At 54.3% G+C, this 22,156-nt stretch overlaps 1 protein-coding gene across 1 annotated transcript in view; it reads left to right on the top strand.

Annotated features, from left to right (window-relative positions):
• Positions 1 to 22,156, top strand: part of si:ch211-126j24.1 (phosphofurin acidic cluster sorting protein 2) — a gene marked incomplete at its 3' end in the record, with an annotated part of 536,875 nt that overhangs the window by 433,848 nt on the left and 80,871 nt on the right. The window contains exons 15-17 of the mRNA XM_067977559.1: positions 4,182 to 4,288; positions 5,816 to 5,970; positions 12,680 to 12,790. Of these exons, the coding sequence (XP_067833660.1) occupies positions 4,182 to 4,288; positions 5,816 to 5,970; positions 12,680 to 12,790 (373 nt within the window). The remainder of the gene's footprint in view (positions 1 to 4,181; positions 4,289 to 5,815; positions 5,971 to 12,679; positions 12,791 to 22,156) is intronic.

Genomic DNA, 22,156 nt, shown 5'->3' with positions numbered 1-22,156 from the left:
AAGAGAGAGTACAGGGGGAATGGGAGTGAGGGGAGGGCTCTTTCAGAGAGAGGGTACAGGGGGAATGGGAGTGAGGGGAGAGCTCTTTCAGTGAGAGGGTACAGGGGGAATGGGAGTGAGGGGAGAGCTCTTTCAGAGAGAGGGTACAGGGGAATGGGAGTGAGGGGAGAGCTCTTTCAGTGGGAGGGTACAGGGGGAATGGGAGTGAGGGGAGAGCTCTTTCAGTGAGAGGGTACAGGGGAATGGGACTGAGGGGAGAGCTCTTTCAGAGAGAGGGTACAAGGGAATGGGAGTGAGGGGAGAGCTCTTTCAGAGAGAGGGTACAGGGGAATGGGAGTGAGGGGAGGGCTCTTTCAGAGAGAGCGTACAGGGGGAATGGGAGTGAGGGGAGAGCTCTTTCAGAGAGAGAGGGTGCAGGGGGAATGGGAGTGAGGGGAGAGCTCTTTCAGAGAGAGGGTACAGGGGAATGGGAGTGAGGGGAGAGCTCTTTCAGAGAGAGGGTACAGGGGAATGGGAGTGAGGGGAGAGCTCTTTCAGAGAGAGGGTACAGGGGAATGGGAGTGAGGGGAGAGCTCTTTCAGTGATAGGGGACAGGGGGAATGGGAGTGAGGGGAGAGCTCTTTCAGAGAGAGGGTACAGGGAGAATGGGAGTGAGGGGAGAGCTCTTTCAATGATAGGGTTCACGGGGATTCGGAGTGAGGGGAGAGCTCTTTCAGAGAGAGGGGACAGGGGAATGGGAGTGAGGGGAGAGCTCTTTCAGTGAGAGGGTACAGGGGAATGGGGCTGAGGGGAGAGCTCTTTCAGAGAGAGGGTACAGGGGGAATGGGAGTGAGGGGAGAGCTCTTTCAGAGAGAGGGTACAGGAGAATGGGAGTGAGGGGAGAGGTCTTTCAGTGAGAGGGTTCAGGGGGAATGGGAGTGAGGGGAGAGCTCTTTCAGTGAGAGGGTACAGGGGAATGGGACTGAGGGGAGAGCTCTTTCAGAGAGAGGGTACAAGGGAATGGGAGTGAGGGGAGAGCTCTTTCAGAGAGAGGGTGCAGGGGGAATGGGAGTGAGGGGAGAGCTCTTTCAGAGAGAGGGTACAGGGGAATGGGAGTGAGGGGAGAGCTCTTTCAGTGAGAGGGTACAGGGGGAATGGGAGTGAGGGGAGAGCTCTTTCAGTGAGAGGGTACAGGAGAATGGGACTGAGGGGAGAGCTCTTTCAGAGAGAGGGTACAGGGGAATGGGAGTGAGGGGAGAGCTCTTTCAGAGAGAGGGTACAGGGGGAATGGGAGTGAGGGGAGAGCTCTTTCAGAGAGAGGGTACAAGGGAATGGGAGTGAGGGGAGAGCTCTTTCAGTGAGAGGGTACAGGGGAATGGGAGTGAGGGGAGAGCTCTTTCAGAGAGAGAGTACAGGGGGAATGGGAGTGAGGGGAGAGCTCTTTCAGAGAGAGGGTACAGGGGAATGGGAGTGAGGGGAGAGCTCTTTCAGTGAGAGGGTACAGGGGGAATGGGAGTGAGGGGAGAGCTCTTTCAGAGAGAGGGTACAGGGGAATGGGAGTGAGGGGAGAGCTCTTTCAGAGAGAGGGTACAGGGGAATGGGAGTGAGGGGAGAGCTCTTTCAGAGAGAGGGTACAGGGGAATGGGACTGAGGGGAGAGCTCTTTCAGTGAGAGGGTACAGGGGAATGGGGCTGAGGGGAGAGCTCTTTCAGAGAGAGGGTACAGGGGGAATGGGAGTGAGGGGAGAGCTCTTTCAGTGAGAGGGTACAGGGGAATGGGAGTGAGGGGAGAGCTCTTTCAGAGAGAGGGTACAGGGGAATGGAACTGAGGGGAGAGCTCTTTCAGTGAGAGGGTACAGGGGGAATGGGAGTGAGGGGAGAGCTCTTTCAATGATAGGGTTCAGGGGGAATGGGAGTGAGGGGAGAGCTCTTTCAGAGAGAGGGTACAGGGGGAATGGGAGTGAGAGGAGAGCTCTTTCAGTGAGAGGGTACAGGGGAATGGGGCTGAGGGGAGAGCTCTTTCAGAGAGAGGGTACAGGGGAATGGGAGTGAGGGGAGAGCTCTTTCAGTGAGAGGGTGCAGGGGGAATGGGAGTGAGGGGAGAGCTCTTTCAATGATAGGGTTCACGGGGAATGGGAGTGAGGGGAGAGCTCTTTCAGAGAGAGGGGACAGGGGAATGGGAGTGAGGGGAGAGCTCTTTCAGAGAGAGGGGACAGGGGAATGGGGCTGAGGGGAGAGCTCTTTCAGAGAGAGGGTACAGGGGGAATGGGAGTGAGGGGAGAGCTCTTTCAGAGAGAGGGTACAGGAGAATGGGAGTGAGGGGAGAGGTCTTTCAGTGAGAGGGTACAGGGGGAATGGGAGTGAGGGGAGAGGTCTTTCAGAGAGAGGGTACAGGGGAATGGGGCTGAGGGGAGAGCTCTTTCAGGGAGAGGGTACAGGGGAATGGGACTGAGGGGAGAGCTCTTTCAGAGAGAGGGTACAGGGGGAATGGGAGTGAGGGGAGAGCTCTTTCAGAGAGAGGGTACAGGGGAATGGGAGTGAGGGGAGAGCTCTTTCAGTGAGAGGGTACAGGGGGAATGGGAGTGAGGGGAGAGCTCTTTCAGAGAGAGAGTACAGGGGAATGGGAGTGAGGGGAGAGCTCTTTCAGAGAGAGGGTACAGGGGAATGGGAGTGAGGGGAGAGCTCTTTCAGAGAGAGGGTACAGGGGAATGGGAGTGAGGGGAGAGCTCTTTCAGTGAGAGGGGACAGGGGAATGGGAGTGAGGGGAGAGCTCTTTCAGAGAGAGGGTGCAGGGGAATGGGAGTGAGGGGAGAGCTCTTTCAGAGAGAGGGTACAGGGGGAATGGGAGTGAGGGGAGAGCTCTTTCAGAGAGAGGGTACAGGGGGAATGGGAGTGAGGGGAGAGCTCTTTCAGAGAGAGGGTACAGGGGAATGGGAGTGAGGGGAGAGCTCTTTCAGAGAGAGGGTACAGGGGAATGGGTTGAGGGGAGAGCTCTTTCAGAGAGACAGTACGGGGACGATGGGTAAATGGCCTCCTTCTCTGCTGTAGGTTTCGATGGGATAGAAATTTTTGCGCCCGTTTTCTAGCTGGAAATGGGATGGAAATTACCAATTTTGCAGGTCTGTGCCATATTAGCCTCAGACGGTCTTCATTTGTCGAGGACGGCCGCCTCGAGCAGATATTACACCCCTTGCCTGTGCTAATGAGGGCCCTAACGCCTGTTTCAGGACCCCTCGGGGAAATGGGGCTGCTCTGAACGCTCAGGGTTTGCTCGTGTGGGTAGCAAGCAACCGCCACCAGAGAGGTAGGTGGAACATTGTGTTTTAAATTTTAAAGTGGAGTCAGGATGAACAGGAGTGCCTCTCCGGGCTCCACAGCACATCTGCCAGCCACCATCGGCCTCCTCCCTTCCTTCAATCCTCCCCCCATCTCCTGGGACTTACCTGAGCAAAATTCAGTCCTCTGAAAGGGTGAGCTGCCTGTGGAGGATGTGACAGGCACCGGCAGCTCGACCCGAATATTTAACTGAGGCCCAGGACGTCCCAAAGCACTTTACAGCCAATGACGTACGTTTAAAGTGTAGTCACTGTTGTAATGTAGGAAACACGGCAGCCAATTTTCTCACAGCGAGATCCCACAACAGCAATGTGATCATCGAAGCAGACCCCGGTTGTCCCACTACCCAGCTCAAACATCCACTTTCTTTGGTAGAAAGGTTTAATCAATTCTAAGTATGGAGAGCTTCACCGACTTGGCTCCCGGTCCAGCAACACCTCATCCTCGTGTTCAAATCCCTCCATGGCCTCGCCCCTCCCTATCTCTGTAACCCCCCTCCAGCCCTACAACCCTCCGAGACCTCTGCCCTCCTCCAATTCTGGCCTCTCACGCATCCCCCCACTCCCTTCACCCCACCATTGGCGGCCGTGCCTTCAGCTGCCGAGGCCCTAAGCTCTGGAATTCCCTCCCTAAACCTCTCCGCCTCCCTCTCCTCCTTTAAGACGCTCCTTAAAACCTCCCTCTTTGACCGAGCTTTTGGTCACCTGTCCTAATATCTCCTTCTGTGGCTCGGTGTCACTTTCTGTCTGATTTACCCTCCAGTGAAGCGCTCTGGGCCATTTTCCTGTGTTAAAGGCAGTATATAAATGGGAGTTGTTGTTGTTGAGTGGTTAAACTTATTTCAGTTTATTGATTCCTTTGTTCCAGTATCTGTATGAACGACTGCATGAGAAGAGCCAGCCAATGGTTTGCACGTGCTCAGCGGCAGATATTCACGCAGCCTTTAACACCATCGTTACGAGGATACAGAGGTTGTAAGTAACCAGTGGCCACTGTGAGTGTTAAAGCTGCAGGGGATCTCCAAAGCCCCAACAACACAAGCGCGTTTTCAGTGAGGGGGCAGCTGGTTGTCCCCTGTCCCATTTCCTCCTTGAGTACCATCTCGGGTATCAGCCGTGGCTCAGTGATAACACTGTCAGCTCCACTCCAGAGACCTGAGCACAAAACCCAGGCTGATACTGCAATACAGTACTGAGGGGGTGCTGCACTGTCGGAGGTGCCGTCTTTTGGATGAGATGTTAAACCGAGGCCCCGTCTGCCCCCTCAGGAGAATGTAAAAGATCCCAGGGCACTATTGGAAGAAGAGCAGGGGAGTTCTCCCCGGTGTCCTGGGGCCAATATTTATCCCTCAACCACCATCATTAAAAAAGATTATCTGGTCATTATCACATTGCTGTTTCAAAAGTACTTCATTGATTGTAAAGCGCTTTGGGACTTCCTGAGATGGTGAAAGGCTCGATATAAATGCTCGTCTTTCTTTCTTTTCTTCTTTCTTTCCTGAGCTGGTATGCCGCTGCGCTCTGGGATTCCAGTCCTAAACCTTCCTGACTTGCCGTGCCTCTCCCTACTTTCTAAAGCTTTCTCCAAACTCACCTGTTTGACCGAACGTTCAGTTGCTCCCAGTGACCCTCCTCCCAGCATGATGCCTCACGTCCCTCTTTGTATGGTGCCTTGGGACGTTTCAGTAATGTACAGGCACTATACAAGAGCCACTGTACACGGACTGCAGTGGTTCAAATAGAAGGCTCACCGCCACTTTCTCAGGGCAATTAGTGAGGGGCAGTAAATGCCGGCTTTGCCAGCGATGCCCACATCCCGACAGTAGAAGTTGCTGCTGTTGTGACAGTCACATTGTTAAACAAAAAGCGTTTTCTGCCTTGATTTATCGGTGAAAAGAGATGATCCCCTTCCCTTCCAGTCGCTATGCCTCAGTGCCCCCTGTGTTGTGGAGAAAGTAGTGGGTCAGATTGAAGAATGGTCACTTGGGAGAGGTAGCAGAGGGCTGCTAGCACCTTTGGAACTGGAGGAGAGGGGAGAGGAGAGGGGAGGGAAGGGAAGTGGAGGGGGTAAAACACCACTTGAACAGAGCAGCTGACCATTGCGCCACTGCCCTGAAATGTACAGTGAGCCGGTGAGTTCCAGGCATGGTCATCCCGACAAGCACACCAGCTGGAATACCGCAAACTTAGAGGATAAACTCAAAGGCCTCCACGCTGGTCCCAGCCCAGCTCAGCCACGGGTTCCTGAGACCTGGGCTGATTTGAGAGACGAGAGGCCACAGCGGGGGGCCAGCGACCTCTGGGTGCCCACCAGTGCGCCCCCGCCCTCCCCACCCCGACCTCTTCCCCTGCACTGACATGCTGGCAGGAGTGTCGTCGCAGGGTTCCTCCAGTGCACCTCCATCACATTCCGGGGATTGTGCGGGTTAGTGCTGCGTAATGTCGACGTGCGCAGGTGGCAGCTGATCAGTTTTCACTCCCCATCCTCTTGTCTCCTCACAGCTGCAATTGTAACTCCCAGATGCCTCCTCCAGTCAGAGTGGCAGTGGCTGGAGACCAGAGCTTCCTCAGCACCATCTTGAGGTTCTTTGTTGAGCAGTTGGCAAACAAGACTCCCGACTGGCTGAACTACATCCGCTTCCTCATTGTCCCTCTAGGTAAGGAGGCAATCGCTTGAAAAGCAGGCACTTTCCACAGCGGCTGCAGCCGACTTAATGCGTTCTTGACACGGGGACCAAACCTTTCCTGTTCGTTCACCAGCCCAACAGATCAGCGTAGTGTTTACTTAGTTGGAGTGAGTATTTTTATTTTGCGCCTCTGGAAGCCGCTGATCGGTACTGGGGGATGATTCCACTGATGCCAGCCGCCCTTCTGTACCTCGCCCACATGAGCCGAGACACGGGATATTCAACCACAGAGTGCATCGCCACCAAGCCCGAGCCAGGCCTCATTGAGCATCGGTCGAGCAGAGGTCACGGTACTACGACCAGGAGCTGATTCTCTCCCCCTGCCCCACCACCAGCCAGGAGAAAGTGGGTTCTTTTTGCTGGGGGTTGCTGCTTCCACAACACAGCATACATGTGGAGGACAGTACACCCAGTGAGACACGGCCCACTGGTCTCCAGAAAGATGCCTGAAGGCTCCACTGACCGGAGGGTCCAGGGAAAGGGCAGAGGAGGGCGTTGAGGTAAGGGCGGAGGTGGGGGAGTAAGCTGTGGGCAGAGGCAACCTGCATGAGCACAGTCCGTGTCTGTACCTTTGGACCAGGTGCTCCATGTGGTTCGAATGATTTGACATTGTCCCGAGGTGACTTGGCTCCAGAACAGCTGGACTTTGTTACGGGGTAGCATCATTGACAGAACCAGACCCTCCCTCCTCACTGACATTCAGCATTGCCAGCTCTGGGTCGCCACATTTCCTGCAGGTTTCATCGAGTGACTGCCTGCTTTCAACTGTCCCGCCCCCACACTCCCTCCATTGGTCGCCCGACACGACCATCCTCACAGAGCCCCGCCCCCACACTCCCTCCATTGGTCGCCCGACACGACCATCCTCACAGAGCCCCGCCCCCACACTCCCGGCATTGGTCGCCCGACACGACCATCCTCACCGAGCCCCGCCCCCACACTCCCTCCATTGGTCGCCCGACACGACCATCCTCACCGAGCCCCGCCCCCACACTCCCGGCATTGGTCGCCCGACACGACCATCCTCACCGAGCCCCGCCCCCACACTCCCGGCATTGGTCGCCCGACACGACCATCCTCACCGAGCCCCGCCCCCACACTCCCTCCATTGGTCGCCCGACACGACCATCCTCATCGAGCCCCGCCCCCACACTCCCTCCATTGGTCGCCCGACACGACCATCCTCACCGAGCCCCGCCCCCACACTCCCTCCATTGGTCGCCCGACACGACCATCCTCACCGAGCCCCGCCCCCACACTCCCTCCATTGGTCGCCCGACACGACCATCCTCACCGAGCCCCGCCCCCACACTCCCTCCATTGGTCGCCCGACACGACCATCCTCACAGAGCCCCGCCCCCACACTCCCTCCATTGGTCGCCCGACACGACCATCCTCACCGAGCCCCGCCCCCACACTCCCTCCATTGGTCGCCCGACACGACCATCCTCACAGAGCCCCGCCCCCACACTCCCTCCATTGGTCGCCCGACACGACCATCCTCATTGAGCCCCGCCCCCACACTCCCTCCATTGGTCGCCCGACACGACCATCCTCATCGAGCCCCGCCCCCACACTCCCTCCATTGGTCGCCCGACACGACCATCCTCATCGAGCCCCGCCCCCACACTCCCTCCATTGGTCGCCCGACACGACCATCCTCATCGAGCCCCGCCCCCACACTCCCTCCATTGGTCGCCCGACACGACCATCCTCATCGAGCCCCGCCCCCACACTCCCTCCATTGGTCTCCCGACACGACCATCCTCACCGAGCCCCGCCCCCACACTCCCTCCATTGGTCTCCCGACACGACCATCCTCATCGAGCCCCGCCCCCACACTCCCTCCATTGGTCTCCCGACATGTCCATCCTCATCGAGCCCCGCCCCCACACTCCCTCCATTGGTCTCCCGACACGACCATCCTCATCGAGCCCCGCCCCCACACTCCCTCCATTGGTCGCCGGACACGACCATCCTCATCGAGCCCCGCCCCCACACTCCCTCCATTGGTCGCCCGACACGACCATCCTCATCGAGCCCCGCCCCCACACTCCCTCCATTGGTCGCCCGACACGACCATCCTCATCGAGCCCCGCCCCCACACTCCCTCCATTGGTCGCCCGACACGACCATCCTCACCGAGCCCCGCCCCCTGCACTCCCTCCATTGGTCGCCCGACACGACCATCCTCATCGAGCCCCGCCCCCACACTCCCTCCATTGGTCGCCCGACACGACCATCCTCATCGAGCCCCGCCCCCACACTCCCTCCATTGGTCTCCCGACACGACCATCCTCACCGAGCCCCGCCCCCACACTCCCTCCATTGGTCTCCCGACACGACCATCCTCATCGAGCCCCGCCCCCACACTCCCTCCATTGGTCTCCCGACATGTCCATCCTCATCGAGCCCCGCCCCCACACTCCCTCCATTGGTCTCCCGACACGACCATCCTCATCGAGCCCCGCCCCCACACTCCCTCCATTGGTCGCCGGACACGACCATCCTCATCGAGCCCCGCCCCCACACTCCCTCCATTGGTCGCCCGACACGACCATCCTCATCGAGCCCCGCCCCCACACTCCCTCCATTGGTCGCCCGACACGACCATCCTCATCGAGCCCCGCCCCCACACTCCCTCCATTGGTCGCCCGACACGACCATCCTCACCGAGCCCCGCCCCCTGCACTCCCTCCATTGGTCGCCCGACACGACCATCCTCATCGAGCCCCGCCCCCACACTCCCTCCATTGGTCGCCCGACACGACCATCCTCACAGAGCCCCGCCCCCACACTCCCGGCATTGGTCGCCCGACACGACCATCCTCATCGAGCCCCGCCCCCACACTCCCTCCATTGGTCTCCCGACACGACCATCCTCATCGAGCCCCGCCCCCACTCTCCCTCCATTGGTCTCCCGACACGACCATCCTCATCGAGCCCCGCCCCCACACTCCCTCCATTTGTCGCCCGACACGACCATCCTCATCGAGCCCCGCCCCCACACTCCCTCCATTGGTCGCCCGACACGACCATCCTCACCGAGCCCCGCCCCCACACTCCCTCCATTGGTCGCCCGACACGACCATCCTCACAGAGCCCCGCCCCCACACTCCCTCCATTGGTCGCCCAACACGACCATCCTCATCGAGCCCCGCCCCCACACTCCCTCCATTGGTCGCCGGACACGACCATCCTCATCGAGCCCCGCCCCCACACTCCCTCCATTGGTCGCCCGACACGACCATCCTCACCGAGCCCCGCCCCCACACTCCCGGCATTGGTCGCCCGACACGACCATCCTCATCGAGCCCCGCCCCCACTCTCCCTCCATTGGCCGCCCGATACGACCATCCTCATTGAGCCCCGCCCCCACACTCCCTCCATTGGTCGCCCAACACGACCATCCTCATCGCGCCCCGCCCCCACACTCCCTCCATTGGTCTCCCGACATGTCCATCCTCATCGAGCCCCGCCCCCACACTCCCTCCATTGGTCTCCCGACATGTCCATCCTCACAGAGCCCCGCCCCCGCACTCCCTCCATTGGTCTCCCGACATGTCCATCCTCACAGAGCCCCGCCCCCACACTCCCTCCATTGGTCGCCCGACATGTCCATCCTCATCGAGCCCCGCCCCCGCACTCCCTCCATTGGTCGCCCGACATGTCCATCCTCATCGAGCCCCGCCCCCACACTCCCTCCATTGGTCGCCCGACATGTCCATCCTCATCGAGCCCCGCCCCCACACTCCCTCCATTGGTCTCCCGACACGACCATCCTCATCGAGCCCCGCCCCCACACTCCCTCCATTGGTCGCCCGACATGTCCATCCTCATCGAGCCCCGCCCCCTGCACTCCCTCCATTGGTCTCCCGACACGACCATCCTCATCGAGCCCCGCCCCCACACTCCCTCCATTGGTCTCCCGACATGTCCATCCTCTTCGAGCCTCGCCCCCACACTCCCTCCATTGGTCTCCCGACATGTCCATCCTCATCGAGCCCCGCCCCCGCACTCCCTCCATTGGTCTCCCGACATGTCCATCCTCATCGAGCCCCGCCCCCACACTCCCTCCATTGCTCTCCCGACATGTCCATCCTCATCGAGCCCCGCCCCCACACTCTCCATTGGTCTCCCGACACGACCATCCTCACAGAGCCCCGCCCCCACACTCCCTCCATTGGTCTCCCGACATGTCCATCCTCATCGAGCCCCGCCCCCACACTCCCTCGATTGGTCTCCCGACATGTCCATCCTCATCGAGCCCCGCCCCCACACTCTCCATTGGTCTCCTGACATGTCCATCCTCACCGAGCCCAGCCCCCACACTCCCTCCATTGGTCTCCCGACACAACCATCCTCATCGAGCCCCGCCCCCACACACCCTCCATTGGTCTTCCGACATGTCCATCCTCATCGAGCCCCGCCCCCACACTCCCTCCATTGGTCTCCCGACACGACCATCCTCATCGAGCCCCGCCCCCACACTCCCTCCATTGGTCTTCCGACATGTCCATCCTCATCGAGCCCCGCCCCCACACTCCCTCCATTGGTCTCCCGACATGTCCATCCTCACCGAGCCCCGCCCCCACACTCCCTCCATTGGTCTTCCGACATGTCCATCCTCATCGAGCCCCGCCCCCGCACTCCCTCCATTGGTCTCCCGACATGTCCATCCTCATCGAGCCCCGCCCCCACACTCCCTCCATTGGTCTCCCGACATGTCCATCCTCATCGAGCCCCGCCCCCACACTCTCCATTGGTCTCCCGACACGACCATCCTCACAGAGCCCCGCCCCCACACTCCCTCCATTGGTCTCCCGACATGTCCATCCTCATCGAGCCCCGCCCCCACACTCCCTCAATTGGTCTCCCGACATGTCCATCCTCATCGTGCCCCGCCCCCACACTCTCCATTGGTCTCCTGACATGTCCATCCTCATCGAGCCCCGCCCCCACACTCCCTCCATTGGTCTCCCGACACGACCATCCTCATCGAGCCCCGCCCCCACACTCCCTCCATTGGTCTTCCGACATGTCCATCCTCATCGAGCCCCGCCCCCACACTCCCTCCATTGGTCTCCCGACACGACCATCCTCATCGAGCCCCGCCCCCACACTCCCTCCATTGGTCTTCCGACATGTCCATCCTCACTGAGCCCCGCCCCCACACTCCCTCCATTGGTCTTCCGACATGTCCATCCTCATCGAGCCCCGCCCCCACACTCCCTCCATTGGTCTCCCGACATGTCCATCCTCACTGAGCCCCGCCCCCACACTCCCTCCATTGGTCTTCCGACATGTCCATCCTCATCGAGCCCCGCCCCCACACTCCCTCCATTGGTCTTCCGACATGTCCATCCTCATCGAGCCCCGCCCCCACACTCCCTCCATTGGTCTCCCGACACGACCATCCTCATCGAGCCCCGCCCCCACACTCCCTCCATTGGTCTCCCGACACGACCATCCTCATCGAGCCCCGCCCCCACACTTCCTCCATTGGTCTTCCGACATGTCCATCCTCATCGAGCCCCGCCCCCACACTCCCTCCATTGGTCTCCCGACATGTCCATCCTCACCGAGCCCCGCCCCCACACTCCCTCCATTGGTCTCCCGACACGACCATCCTCATCGAGCCCCGCCCCCACACTCCCTCCATTGGTTTTCCGACATGTCCATCCTCATCGAGCCCCGCCCCCACACTCCCTCCATTGGTCTCCCGACATGTCCATCCTCATCGAGCCCCGCCCCCGCACTCCCTCCATTGGTCGCCCGACATGTCCATCCTCATCGAGCCCCGCCCCCACACTCCCTCCATTGGTCTCCCGACACGACCATCCTCATCGAGCCCCGCCCCCACACTCCCTCCATTGGTCGCCCGACATGTCCATCCTCATTGAGCCCCGCCCCCACACTCTCTCCATTGGTCTCCCGACATGTCCATCCTTGCAAAGTTCTGCCTTCCCCCTGCCAATCAGAAAGCGAACAGCCTCCTCAACATATGATTGGATGATTATTGACTGTCAGTCAAACAGACTTTTTTCGCACCGACATCAAGTTCCATCGAGTCTCCGACACAGAAACAGGCCATTCGGCCCAAAGCTCCACACGAGCCTCCTCCCTCCCGACTCCATCTCACCCTATCACCACATCCTTCTATTCCTTTCTCCCTCGTGTGTTTATCGAGCTTCCCCTGAAATATATCTGTTATTTGCCTCAACCACTCCTTGTGAGAGTGAGTTCCACATTCTCACCACTCTCTGGGTAAAGAAGTTTCTCCTCAATTCCCCATTGGATTTATCAGTGACATCACCGATATTTCTATAACTAATAAAAGTGTTCAAAGAAAATGAAAAGTAAAACCATTTTTTATTGCACCTGTGATTTTTCTCCCGCGTTGCTTGCAGCAGAGTCCATAAAATCAGGTCTTTAATTCCTGGCGACTCCAGGGCAGTCCTGTCTGATTGGCAGAATTCTGGCTGCAGCTTTCTCAGTTACGCGTCTAAGTGTGAAAGTGCCTGAGGGAGCGAATTACTGGCTGCACGGCTCCTTTGTAGTGAAAGCAGTTAGAATCCTGAGAGTTTGGGCACGTCTCAACCGAGCCTTGTTACCCAGACCTCCTGCCGAGAATGCCGGTGATTCTGACTGAACAGAAACTGAATTTTGTCCCCCTCAGGCTCCCACCCTCTGGCGAAGTACTTGGCATCGGTCGACAACAAGTACAACAGCTCCTTCATGGACTCTGCCTGGAGGGACCTCTTCAGCAAGACCGAACCGCCCACCACAGGTAACTGACAGAGACCCCACAGCCGATTAGTCAGGGGGGGCAGGGCCGATCCTCAGGCTCTTGTACATCGATGTGGTGCGATCGACAGATTCCCTCTGTGATCTGCGCCGCACAATATTAAACCTGATGGTTTGCGTGCAATCCACAGCAGTGCAGGCCCAGTTTTATCCGTCCCCCTCCGATCCACTCAGCCCACACTTGCACCTGAATCAGGAGCTTGTGGGTTCACGCCGCACTCCAGGAGCTCGGGCACGTAATCTAAGCATGTAGGCTGAGACTTCACTGCAGTACCGAGGGAGCGCTGCACTGTCGGAGGGTCAGTACTGAGGGAGCGCCGCACTGTCGGAGGGTCAGTGCTGAGGGAGTGCTGCACTGTCGGAGGGTCAGTACTGAGGGAGCGCTGCATTGTCGGAGGGTCAGTACTGAGGGAGTGCTGCACTGTCCGAGGGTCAGTACTGAGGGAGCGCTGCACTGTCGGAGGGTCAGTACTGAGGGAGTGCTGCACTGTCAGAGGGTCAGTACTGAGGGAGCGCTGCACCGTCGGAGGGTCGGTACTGAGGGAGCGCTGCACTGTCGGAGGGTCACTACTGAGGGAGTGCTGCACTGTCGGAAGGTCAGTACTGAGGGAGTGCCGCACTGTCGGAGGGTCAGTACTGAGGGAGCGCTGCACTAAGAACATAAGAACATAAGAAATTGGAGCAGGAGTAGGCCAATCGGCCCCTCGAGCCTGCTCCGCCATTCAATAAGATCATGGCTGATCTGATCCCAACCACAAATCTAAAGAACACAAGAAGTCAGAGCAGGACCCGGCCACATAGCCCCTGGGCCCTCTCCGCCACCCACAGGGCATTGACCGATCCGAACTCAGTTTCATGTCCAATTTCCTGCCCGCTCCCCATAACCCCTAATTCCCTTTACTTCTAGGAAACTGTCTATTTCAGTGTTAAATTTATCTAATGATGTAGCTTCCACAGCTTCCTGGGGCAGCAAATTCCACAGACCTACCACCCTCTGAGTGAAGAAGTTTCTCCTCATCTCAGTTTTGAAAGAGCAGCCCCTTATTCTAAGATTATGCCCCCTAGTTCTAGTTTCACCCATCTTTGGGAACATCCTTACTGCATCCACCCGATCAAGACCCTTCACAATCTTATATGTTTCAATAAGATCGCCTCTCATTCTTCTGAACTCCAATGAGTAGAGTCCCAATCTACTCAACCTCTCCTCATATGTCCGCCCCCTCATCCCCGGGATTAACCGAGTGAACCTTCTTTGTACTGCCTCGAGAGCAAGTATGTCTTTTCTTAAGTATGGAGACCAAAACTGTATGCAGTATTCCAGGTGCGGTCTCACCAATACCTTATATAACTGCAGCAATACCTCCTTGTTTTTATATTCTATCCCCCTAGCAATAAAAGCCAACATTCCGTTGGCTTTCTTGATCACCTGCTGCACCTGCATACCAACTTTTTGATTTTCTTGCACTAGGACCCCCAGATCCCTTTGTACTGCAGTACTTTCCAGTCTCTCGCCATTAAGAAAATAACTTGCTCTCTGATTTTTCCTGCCAAAGTGCATAACCTCACATTTTCCAATATTATATTGCATCTGCCAAATCTCCGCCCACTCACCCAGCCTGTCTATATCCCCTTGCAGGTTTTTTATGTCCTCCTCACTCTCTACTTTCCCTCCCATCTTTGTATCATCTGCAAATTTTGATATGTTGCACTCGGTCCCCTCCTCCAAATCGTTAATATAGATTGTAAAGAGTTGGGGACCCAGCACCGACCCCTGTGGAACACCACTGGTTACTGGTTGCCAGTCTGAAAATGAACCATTTATCCCAACTCTCTGCTTCCTGTTCGATAACCAATCCTCCACCCATGCCAGAATATTACCCCCAATCCCGTGATTTTTTATCTTAAGTAATAATCTTTTATGTGGCACCTTGTCGAATGCCTTCTGGAAGTCTAAATACACTATGTCCACTGGTTCCCCTTTATCCACCCTATACGTTATATCCTCGAAGAACTCAAGCAAATTTGTCAGACATGACTTCCCCTTCATAAAGCCATGCTGACTTTGTCCTATTAAATTATGCTTATCTAAATGTTCCGTTACTGTCTCCTTAATAATAGACTCCAAAATTTTACCCACCACAGATGTTAAGCTAACTGGCCTATAATTTCCAGCCTTCTGCCTACTACCCTTTTTAAATAACGGTGTTACATTAGCAGTTTTCCAATCTGCCGGGACCTCTCCTGAGTCCAGGGAATTTTGGAAAACTATCACCAAAGCATCCACAATCCCTACTGCCACTTCCCTCAAGACCCTAGGATGGAAGCCATCAGGTCCAGGGGATTTATCCGCCTTGAGTCCCATTATTTTACTGAGTACCATCTCCTGAGTGATTTTAATCGTATTTAGCTCCTCCCCCCCGAGAATCCCCTGTTTGTCCAGTGTTGGGATATTCTTAGTGTCCTCTACTGTAAAGACTGAAACAAAATATTTGTTCAGCATTTTTGCCATCTCCATGTTTCCCACCATTAATTTCCCGGTCTCATCCTCTAAGGGACCTATGTTTGCCTTAGCCACCCTTTTTCTTTTTATATAACTATAGAAACTCTTGCTATCTGTTTTTATATTTTTTGCTAATTTCTTTTCATAATCTAACTTCCCTTTCTTAATCAATCCTTTAGTTACTTTTTGCTGTCTTTTGAAGAATTCCCAATCTTCTATCCTCCCACTAAGTTTGGCTACCTTATATGTCCTTGTTTTTAGTCGGATACTATCCTTGATTTCTTTACTTAGCCACGGGTGGCTGTCATTTCTTTTACACCCTTTTTTCCTCAGTGGAATATATTTATTTTGAAAGTTGTAAAATAACTCCCTAAATGAACACCACTGCTCATGTACCGTCTTACCCTTTAATCTATTTTCCCAGTCCACTTTAATCAATTCCGCTCTCATACCATCATAGTCTCCTTTATTCAAGCTCAGTACGCTTGTTTGAGAATCAACCTTCTCACCCTCTAATTGGATATGGAATTCAACCATGTTGTGGTCGCTCGTTCCAAGGGGATCCTTAACTAGGACATTATTAATTAATCCTGACTCATTACACAGGACCAGGTCCAAGGTTGCCTGCCCCCTTGTAGGATCAGTTACATACTGCTCAAGAAATCCATCCCTGATGCACTCAATGAACTCGTCCTCAAGGCTGCTCTGCCCAATTTGATTTGTCCAGTTAATATGATAATTAAAATCCCCCATAATTATGGCTGTTCCCTTATTACATGCCCCGACTATCTCCTGATTAATACTTCTTCCAGCAGAGTTGCAACTATTAGGAGGCCTATATACTACGCCCACTAATGTTTTTTTTCCCTTATTATTCCTTATCTCCACCCAAACTGTTTCATTATCTTGATGCTTTGTCCCAATATCATTTCTCTGTATTACAGTGATTCCTTCCTTTATTAACATAGCCACCCCACCTCCCCTTCCTTCCTGCCTGTCCTTCCTGATTGTTAAATACCCTGGCATATTTAATTCCCAGTCGTTGTCACCCTGCAGCCATGTTTCTGTAATGGCCACAAGATCATACCCATACGTAGTTATTTGTGCCGTTAACTCGTCCATTTTATTACGAATGCTACGTGCATTCAGATAAAGAACTTTCAAATCTGTTTTGTGACGCTTAGTTCCTGCTTTTTCCTTTTTTAACACTTTACCTATTACTCCATACCTTCTGTCCCTTCCTGTTACGCTTTCCTCTCTCTCCCTGCTCAGGTTCCCAACCCCCTGCCACTTTAGTTTAAACCCTCCCCAACAGCACTAGCAAACACTCCTCCTAGGACAGCGGTCCCGGCCCTGCCCAGGTGCAGACCATCCGGTTTGTACTGGTCCCACCTCCCCCAGAACCGTTTCCAGTGTCCCAGGAATTTGAATCCCTCCCCCTTGCACCATTCCTCTAGCCACGTATTCATTTGAAATATCCTCCCATTTCTACTCTGACTAGCACGTGGCACTGGCAGCAATCCTGAGATTACTACCTTTGAGGTCCTATTTTTTAATTTACCTCCTAACTCCCTATATTCTGCTTTTAGGACCTCATCCCCTTTTTTACCTATATCGTTGGTGCCTATGTGCACCACGACAGCTGGCTGTTCGCCCTCCCCCTCCAAAATGTTCTGTAGCCGCTCCGAGACATCCTTGATCCTTGCACCAGGGAGGCAACACACCATCCTGGAGTCTCGGTTGCGGCCGCAGAAACGCCTGTCTATTCCCCTTACAATTGAGTCCCCTATCACTATAGCTCTGCCACTCTTTTTCCTCCCAGCCTGTGCAGCAGAGCTACCCGTGGTGCCAGGAAGTTGGCTGCTGCTGCCTTCCCCTGATAAGTCATCCCCCCCAACAGCATCCAAAGTGGCATATCTGTTTGAGAGGGGGATGGCCACAGGGGACCCCTGCACTACCTGCCTGCATCTCTTACTCTTCCTGGTGGTCACCCATTCACTTCCTGCCTGTATACCCTTTACCTGCGGTGTGACCAACTCGCTAAACGTGCTATCCACGAGTTTCTCTGCATCGCGGAGGGTCAGTACTGAGGGAGTGCTGCACTGTCTGAGGGTCAGTACTGAGGGAGTGCTGCACTGTCAGAGGGTCAGTACTGAGGGAGTACTGCACTGTCGGAGGGTCAGTACTGAGGGAGCACTGAACTGTCGAAGGGGAAGTACTGAGGGAGTGCTGCACTGACAGAGGGTCAGTACTGAGGGAGCGCTGCACTGACGGAGGGTCAGTACTGAGGGGGCGCTGCACTGTCGGAGGGTCAGTACTGAGGGAGTGCTGCACTGACAGAGGGTCAGTACTGAGGGAGCGCTGCACTGACGGAGGGTCAGTACTGAGGGGGCGCTGCACTGACGGAGGGTCAGTACTGAGGGAGCGCTGCACTGTCGGAGGGTCAGTACTGAGGGAGCGCTGCACTTTTTCGGAGGGTCAGAACTGAGGGAGCGCAGCACTGACGGAGGGTCAGTACTGAGGGAGCGCTGCACTGACGGAGGGTCAGTACTGAGGGAGCGTTGCACTTTATCGGAGGGTCAGTACTGAGGGAGTGCTGCACTGTCGGAGGGTCAGTATTGAGGGAACGCTGCACTTTCGGAGGGTCAGTACCGAGGGAGCGCTGCACTGTCGGAGGGTCAGTACTGAGGGAGCGCTGCACTGTCGGAGGGTCAGTACTGAGGGAGCGCTGCACTGTCGGAGGGTCAGTACTGAGGGAGCGCTGCACTTTTTCGGAGGGTCAGTACCGAGGGAGTGCTGCACTGTCGGAGGGTCAGTACTGAGGGAGCGCTGCACTGTCAGAGGGTCAGTACTGAGGGAGTACTGCACTTTTGGAGGGTCAGTACTGAGGGAGCGCTGCACTGTCAGAGGGTCAGTACTGAGGGAGCGCTGCACTGTCAGAGGGTCAGTACTGAGGGAGTACTGCACTGTCAGAGGGTCAGTACTGAGGGAGCGCTGCACTGTCGGAGGGGAAGTACTGAGGGAGTGTTGCACTGACGGAGGGTCAGTACTGAGGGAGCGCTGCACTGGCGGAGGGTCAGTACTGAGGGGGCGCTGCACTGACGGAGGGTCAGTACTGAGGGAACGCTGCACTGTCGGAGGGTCAGTGCTGAGGGAGTGCTGCACTGTCGGAGGGTCAGTACTGAGGGAGCGCTGCATTGTCGGAGGGTCAGTACTGAGGGAGTGCTGCACTGTCCGAGGGTCAGTACTGAGGGAGCGCTGCACTGTCGGAGGGTCAGTACTGAGGGAGTGCTGCACTGTCAGAGGGTCAGTCCTGAGGGAGCGCTGCACCGTCGGAGGGTCGGTACTGAGGGAGCGCTGCACTGTCGGAGGGTCACTACTGAGGGAGTGCTGCACTGTCGGAGGGTCAGTACTGAGGGAGTGCCGCACTGTCGGAGGGTCAGTACTGAGGGAGCGCTGCACTAAGAACATAAGAACATAAGAAATTGGAGCAGGAGTAGGCCAATCGGCCCCTCGAGCCTGCTCCGCCATTCAATAAGATCATGGCTGATCTGATCCCAACCACAAATCTAAAGAACACAAGAAGTCGGAGCAGGACCCGGCCACATAGCCCCTGGGCCCTCTCCGCCACCCACAGGGCATTGACCGATCCGAACTCAGTTTCATGTCCAATTTCCTGCCCGCTCCCCATAACCCCTAATTCCCTTTACTTCTAGGAAACTGTCTATTTCAGTGTTAAATTTATCTAATGATGTAGCTTCCACAGCTTCCTGGGGCAGCAAATTCCACAGACCTACCACCCTCTGAGTGAAGAAGTTTCTCCTCATCTCAGTTTTGAAAGAGCAGCCCCTTATTCTAAGATTATGCCCCCTAGTTCTAGTTTCACCCATCTTTGGGAACATCCTTACTGCATCCACCCGATCAAGACCCTTCACAATCTTATATGTTTCAATAAGATCGCCTCTCATTCTTCTGAACTCCAATGAGTAGAGTCCCAATCTACTCAACCTCTCCTCATATGTCCGCCCCCTCATCCCCGGGATTAACCGAGTGAACCTTCTTTGTACTGCCTCGAGAGCAAGTATGTCTTTTCTTAAGTATGGAGACCAAAACTGTATGCAGTATTCCAGGTGCGGTCTCACCAATACCTTATATAACTGCAGCAATACCTCCTTGTTTTTATATTCTATCCCCCTAGCAATAAAAGCCAACATTCCGTTGGCTTTCTTGATCACCTGCTGCACCTGCATACCAACTTTTTGATTTTCTTGCACTAGGACCCCCAGATCCCTTTGTACTGCAGTACTTTCCAGTCTCTCGCCATTAAGAAAATAACTTGCTCTCTGATTTTTCCTGCCAAAGTGCATAACCTCACATTTTCCAATATTATATTGCATCTGCCAAATCTCCGCCCACTCACCCAGCCTGTCTATATCCCCTTGCAGGTTTTTTATGTCCTCCTCACTCTCTACTTTCCCTCCCATCTTTGTATCATCTGCAAATTTTGATATGTTGCACTCGGTCCCCTCCTCCAAATCGTTAATATAGATTGTAAAGAGTTGGGGACCCAGCACCGACCCCTGTGGAACACCACTGGTTACTGGTTGCCAGTCCGAAAATGAACCATTTATCCCAACTCTCTGCTTCCTGTTCGATAACCAATCCTCCACCCATGCCAGAATATTACCCCCAATCCCGTGATTTTTTATCTTAAGTAATAATCTTTTATGTGGCACCTTGTCGAATGCCTTCTGGAAGTCTAAATACACTATGTCCACTGGTTCCCCTTTATCCACCCTATACGTTATATCCTCGAAGAACTCAAGCAAATTTGTCAGACATGACTTCCCCTTCATAAAGCCATGCTGACTTTGTCCTATTAAATTATGCTTATCTAAATGTTCCGTTACTGTCTCCTTAATAATAGACTCCAAAATTTTACCCACCACAGATGTTAAGCTAACTGGCCTATAATTTCCAGCCTTCTGCCTACTACCCTTTTTAAATAACGGTGTTACATTAGCAGTTTTCCAATCTGCCGGGACCTCTCCTGAGTCCAGGGAATTTTGGAAAACTATCACCAAAGCATCCACAATCCCTACTGCCACTTCCCTCAAGACCCTAGGATGGAAGCCATCAGGTCCAGGGGATTTATCCGCCTTGAGTCCCATTATTTTACTGAGTACCATCTCCTGAGTGATTTTAATCGTATTTAGCTCCTCCCCCCCGAGAATCCCCTGTTTGTCCAGTGTTGGGATATTCTTAGTGTCCTCTACTGTAAAGACTGAAACAAAATATTTGTTCAGCATTTTTGCCATCTCCATGTTTCCCACCATTAATTTCCCGGTCTCATCCTCTAAGGGACCTATGTTTGCCTTAGCCACCCTTTTTCTTTTTATATAACTATAGAAACTCTTGCTATCTGTTTTTATATTTTTTGCTAATTTCTTTTCATAATCTAACTTCCCTTTCTTAATCAATCCTTTAGTTACTTTTTGCTGTCTTTTGAAGAATTCCCAATCTTCTATCCTCCCACTAAGTTTGGCTACCTTATATGTCCTTGTTTTTAGTCGGATACTATCCTTGATTTCTTTACTTAGCCACGGATGGCTATCATTTCTTTTACACCCTTTTTTCCTCAGTGGAATATATTTATTTTGAAAGTTGTAAAATAACTCCCTAAATGAACACCACTGCTCATGTACCGTCTTACCCTTTAATCTATTTTCCCAGTCCACTTTAATCAATTCCGCTCTCATACCATCATAGTCTCCTTTATTCAAGCTCAGTACGCTTGTTTGAGAATCAACCTTCTCACCCTCTAATTGGATATGGAATTCAACCATGTTGTGGTCGCTCGTTCCAAGGGGATCCTTAACTAGGACATTATTAATTAATCCTGACTCATTACACAGGACCAGGTCCAAGGTTGCCTGCCCCCTTGTAGGATCAGTTACATACTGCTCAAGAAATCCATCCCTGATGCACTCAATGAACTCGTCCTCAAGGCTGCTCTGCCCAATTTGATTTGTCCAGTTAATATGATAATTAAAATCCCCCATAATTATGGCTGTTCCCTTATTACATGCCCCGACTATCTCCTGATTAATACTTCTTCCAGCAGAGTTGCAACTATTAGGAGGCCTATATACTACGCCCACTAATGTTTTTTTTCCCTTATTATTCCTTATCTCCACCCAAACTGTTTCATTATCTTGATGCTTTGTCCCAATATCATTTCTCTGTATTACAGTGATTCCTTCCTTTATTAACATAGCCACCCCACCTCCCCTTCCTTCCTGCCTGTCCTTCCTGATTGTTAAATACCCTGGCATATTTAATTCCCAGTCGTTGTCACCCTGCAGCCATGTTTCTGTAATGGCCACAAGATCATACCCATACGTAGTTATTTGTGCCGTTAACTCGTCCATTTTATTACGAATGCTACGTGCATTCAGATAAAGAACTTTCAAATCTGTTTTGTGACGCTTAGTTCCTGCTTTTTCCTTTTTTAACACTTTACCTATTACTCCATACCTTCTGTCCCTTCCTGTTACGCTTTCCTCTCTCTCCCTGCTCAGGTTCCCAACCCCCTGCCACTTTAGTTTAAACCCTCCCCAACAGCACTAGCAAACACTCCTCCTAGGACAGCGGTCCCGGCCCTGCCCAGGTGCAGACCATCCGGTTTGTACTGGTCCCACCTCCCCCAGAACCGTTTCCAGTGTCCCAGGAATTTGAATCCCTCCCCCTTGCACCATTCCTCTAGCCACGTATTCATTTGAAATATCCTCCCATTTCTACTCTGACTAGCACGTGGCACTGGCAGCAATCCTGAGATTACTACCTTTG

The sequence above is a fragment of the Heptranchias perlo genome, unplaced genomic scaffold (genome assembly GCF_035084215.1).
Source record: "Heptranchias perlo isolate sHepPer1 unplaced genomic scaffold, sHepPer1.hap1 HAP1_SCAFFOLD_160, whole genome shotgun sequence".
Classification (NCBI taxonomy): domain Eukaryota; kingdom Metazoa; phylum Chordata; class Chondrichthyes; order Hexanchiformes; family Hexanchidae; genus Heptranchias; species Heptranchias perlo.
The sequence above is the reverse complement of the archived record's forward strand: the minus strand, read 5'-3'. Positions and strand labels throughout refer to the sequence as shown.